The following is a 4,497-nucleotide window of genomic DNA, read 5'->3' on the forward strand; positions in this document are numbered from 1 at the left end:
TTTGGAGGCATTCAAGGTTCAACACAATGGCAAGTGCTTCAACCTCTCCCATTGCTATCGTGTCATCAAGGACGAAGAGAAGTTCAAGGCACAATATGCCGCGCTCAAGGCACGTGGGGGGAAGGGCGCCGCGGGGGAAGACCAACTCCAAGAAGGAGGACAAGAGAGATGCGGCCACCAACGCCTTGATCGCAAGCGTGGACGGCATGATGAATAAGAAGGACTCAAGGGAGGAGGAGCGCCGGTGTTTCAAGGCGGAGCAAATGGATGCTTTCATGGAGATCCAAAGGAGGAGGCTTGATCTTGACGCCGAGAAGCAAGCCAAGATGTTCGAGCTCGAGGCGGAGAAGCAAGCCAAGATGCTAGAGATCGAGGCCGCCAACGCCAAGACAAAGGCGAAAGAAGTGGCTCTTGCAAGCATGATGACCGGGGTGGAGATCATGAAGGTGGATCTCAACGCCTTGTCGCCAAGGAAGAGGCTGTGGTTCGAGAAGATGCAGGCCGACATGCTCAAGTTCGACGACGAGTGATCTTTGGCGTCGAGGGCCATCTTTTTGTATGCCGGCAGGTGTGCCGGCATGACCACGGGAGCCGCGATGGCGTGGTCGAACTCAAGTCCCACCATTTTTTGTGTGCTGGCATGTGTGCCGGCTGGCTGGCGAGTGCGCCGGCATGAACTGTGGTGTTTTCTGAAGCCGGCATTGTATGCCGGCGCTGGCATGGTGCCGGCATGAGACATGGCCGCTGGCATGATCGGCCGCGGGCCTTTTTTATTTAAAAGTTGAATGCGGACATGAAATGGGTCGGCGCGTTGGACGCATTGCCGACCCAAATGCAAAACTGTGCGGACGCCGGGCGGGCGGCCGACCCAAACGGACAAAAAGCAGACAAATGCGCCGTCCGTTTGGGTCACCCCATTGAAGTTGCTCTAAAGTGTGTGAGATATTAACAAAGTGATATCTATTTATAACTGACTACACTATACATGCTGACTATAAAATTAACTATAAATAATATGTCAATAACATATAGCCAACAACTTGCTATACTATTAACCATGCTCTAAGTAACATCGGAGCCGCCACGCAGGGTCGAGACAATGATAAAGCCAGCGAACAGTATAACATAATGCGCAGCTCTGAATAAAAGCAGGTTGAATACAAAAGCGCCCACCACTGGATATTGTTGGCTGATACGCCTGCGGACGACACCACCTTGGCGTCCTCTGAAACCGCATTGCCACAGGAACTTGCACATTATGAGGTGCGACACCGGAGGGCTGACAAAGGCGGAGAGCACGATGAAGAGCACGACAAGGACGAGATTCACGACGAAGACCCTGATGTCGTAGACCCCCAGGGCGCTCGTCACGGCTGCTATCGCCGCGTAGAATGCCAGGAGCATGCTGATCAGGGACATCCATATGCAATGCAGTGCCGCCGCGAAGCTTTTCCACGACCGGGCGGAGCGCGAGGCCTTGCCGTAGACGAGCAGGACCACCGCGAGAATGGAGGTCACCAGGGCGACGCTGTCCAGGATGAGGAAGCATTTGAAGATGGTCATCCTCCGGAGGACCGCCATCCCTTTTGTGTTCCCCTCCTGCTCGTACGATCCGGGCAGGTTGTTGGCGGCGGTGAAGGCGACGCCGGCGACGAGGACGGCGACCACCGCGAGGCTGTCGGACGTCTTCTCTATCGCCTTTGTTATGTTGCGGCTGTCCCATCGCTGCACGTGGTCCCGCCTCTGCGGACGGAACTGCGCCCCGAATGCCGTCAGTGTCACCACCAGGCTCACCATGGAGTAGAAATCAGTCGATTTCGCGGCGAGGTCCAGCGGCGTGTGGCCGTCGTTGTTCGTCACCTCGGCTCGCACCTGGCCCGTCCACAGCAGGGCCTCCGCGATGGCCGGCTCCCGCGCGGCCACCGCCAGGTGGAGAGGCGTGTTGCCGTCCCCGTCCTGCGTGTTCAGGAGGCCGCCGCCGCCCAGCATGGGCTTCTTGATGGCGAGCCGCACGACCTCAGAGTGGCCTCCCATGGCCGCGGCGTGCACGAAGGTTCCGCCGCGGTCGTCCTGGAGCTCGGTAGCGTCCGGGCAGGCCTCTATCAGCGCCCTGGCGACGCGGGCGTGGCCCATCCCGGCCGCGACGTGGAGAGCAGAGAGGCCGGCAGAGTCCCTCACGCGCACCGCGCACGGCGGCGACGCGCTCAGGATGGCACCTACGACGGAGCGGTCGCCGTCGGAGGAGGCGAAATGGAGCGGGGTGCTGCCCGTGTCGTCCGCTTGGCTAGCCAGGGATGGGCCGCGTGGCTTCCACTCCAGGAGCAGGCTAACCATTTCTAACAAAGTTCAGATATATCAGCCGAGTTTCAACAAATACAACGGGATCAAGGGGGAGCTCGCTGGCTAGCTGACCTGAGCCCTGGAAGACGGCGGCATGCAGCGCATTCTGCGAGCTCGGGCCGGCAGCCGACGCGTCCCTGCAGTTCGTCGTTATCGCTCTGACGGCGGGCACCGACCTGCTCATCACCGCCAAGTACAGCGGCGACACGCCGGCGTCGTTGACCTCGGACGCCAGCCCGGACGCCGCGGAGACCATGGCCTCCACCGCCACGCCATGGCCGAGCCTCGCTGCCAGATGAAGGGCCGTGTCCCCAGCCGCGTTCTTGCACCACAGCGTGCTCTCGTCTCCGTAGTCCATCGCGAGCTGGACGAGGACGGACACGGCCTTGCAGTGCCCCGCCCTCGCCGCGCAGTGCAGAGGCGTGTCGAGAGCAGAGTTCTGTGCAGAGAGCAAGCTCTTGCCCCCGAAGCTGACGAGATCGTGGATCAGCTCGTCGTGCCCGTGCTCCGCGGCTAAGTGAAGAACGTTGTTCCTCTTTGCGCTCACCTGGTGTATGCCTGAAGCAATTCAATATATATGTGGTTTAGTTTCCTTCCTAAGAAAAACATTTGTGTTCCCGTTTTGAATGAAATTTCACATGGAATTTCGAAATCTCAGTTAAATCACTAGGCACCAAGATGTTCGCATATCGGCTAAAATGTATCGATCACACACTTTTTCCTTTTGTTTGCAAATTACCGGTGACACATGAATTCGGCCAAACCTAGACATTGCTTGAACTTTTGTCAAATTTGCTCAAACTCTGGTAGGAATTCGAAAAAAAAAAAGATCAGATAGAAATTGTAGCAATTCGGTCGAACCGAAAGGGAACCCAAGCTTCCATAAAGTTTACGATTTACGGTGGTGTTCAAATAATCAAATGTGGACCTAATGGGTGTGTGCTTGAACTTTGCCTGCAGTTGACCCCCTCCCCGTACCAAACCTGCCCCGATGGCAGTGACTCAAAATTGGTCTGACCATGATCGGTGTGAACAGAACAAAAAAATGCTCTCAAATGTGTGAACGTACGGATGACCGGAGATCCAGCAGCCAGAAGTTAGGTGAACATTACGAGCAACCTGATGAAATGCCCTTCTTTTTTGTTCTATAAAACGAAAGAATGCACCCTTTCTCTCCAAATCCAATTCGCATGAATAAAATGAATCCAAATTTCAATTGTACTGTAGATGAATAACTGTAAGTTTGAGTGGGTATGAGATTAAAATAACTTCAAAAGCCCTGGCCGGAGAACCTGAGGTTTGACTTTGACCGGCGAACAGAAAAAAAAATACTCTAATTATGTGAACGCACGGATGATCATAGATGGAACAGCTAGAGCCAGCAGATAGGTGAACATTACCAGCAGCCCGATCATCGGCAGGAGCGCCGCCGTAGTGCGGTCGCCGAAGCAACGCCATGGCCTCCTCCTTCTTCCCCCCGCACACGGCGAGGTACAGCTCGGAGCTCATCGCGCCGCCATCGCCCGGCTGCGACGCCGCTGCGCCATGAGTCGCACTGAGCTGGATGGTGTGCTGCCGGAGGTCCATGGACTGCTCCGATCGGATCAGAGGCGTCGCCTGAAGCAGCGAATGTATGGCGTGCCCGGCGACCCGGATATATAGCGAATGGCCGTCAAAATGGAGCAACGGGTCCGTGGTTCAGAGAGCACCACGGATGCATATGTAGCAAGTCGTCGGCGCGTCGCCCAAGCAAGCAACCTGCGTTCGTTTTTTCAAAGGCCTGCTGCCTGTACTGTACGCACGTTCCGGCAGCATTCGAGGAAGCCAAGCGCAAGTTTGTGACGGCGGCTGTGGACTGTGGTGTGCACACGAACTGGCAGGTCCTTCCTGCGCGTGAAGACAATTCCTTAAGAGCAACTCCAACGGGATAGTTTTACAAGCCCGGATATAAATTATTATTTTTAAGAAATGAATATAAATTAAATTGTTCTCACATAGTTTTACAAACCAAATAAAAAGATACATCTATTGGTTGCCAACATGGGCCCACATATGCTCAACCAAATCATTTTGCAGTTGCATTGAGTTTCTCAATCACGCATTTCATGATGAAATCGGGTGAACTGTTCAAACGGCACACCATTCTCACCCTGAAAC

At 55.1% G+C, this 4,497-nt stretch overlaps 1 protein-coding gene across 1 annotated transcript; it reads right to left on the minus strand.

The window, feature by feature from the left end:
* Positions 1–923: 923 nt before the first annotated feature.
* On the minus strand, positions 924–4,084 carry LOC109743437 (protein ACCELERATED CELL DEATH 6). Its single transcript, XM_020302526.4, has 3 exons — positions 3,741–4,084; positions 2,413–2,898; positions 924–2,336 (listed from the first exon to the last, which is right to left on the minus strand). The coding sequence occupies exons 1-3, from the start codon at positions 3,925–3,927 to the stop codon at positions 1,063–1,065; spliced, it is 1,947 nt and encodes a 648-aa protein (XP_020158115.1). The 5' UTR covers positions 3,928–4,084; the 3' UTR covers positions 924–1,062.
* Positions 4,085–4,497: the final 413 nt, after the last annotated feature.

The sequence above is a fragment of the Aegilops tauschii genome, chromosome 5 (genome assembly GCF_002575655.3).
Source record: "Aegilops tauschii subsp. strangulata cultivar AL8/78 chromosome 5, Aet v6.0, whole genome shotgun sequence".
NCBI classification, from domain to species: Eukaryota; Viridiplantae; Streptophyta; class Magnoliopsida; order Poales; family Poaceae; genus Aegilops; species Aegilops tauschii.

Bases quoted from the DNA above. Each gene is read 5' to 3' on its own strand.
- LOC109743437 (XM_020302526.4), bottom strand. From the start codon at position 3,927: ATGGACCTCCGGCAGCACACCATCCAGCTCAGTGCGACTCATGGCGCA. The intron at 2,899-3,740 runs GTAATGTTCACC...GAATTGCTTCAG, and splicing joins TGCCGATGATCGGGCTGCTG to GCATACACCAGGTGAGCGCA. The intron at 2,337-2,412 runs GTCAGCTAGCCA...GAACTTTGTTAG, and splicing joins CGCCGTCTTCCAGGGCTCAG to AAATGGTTAGCCTGCTCCTG.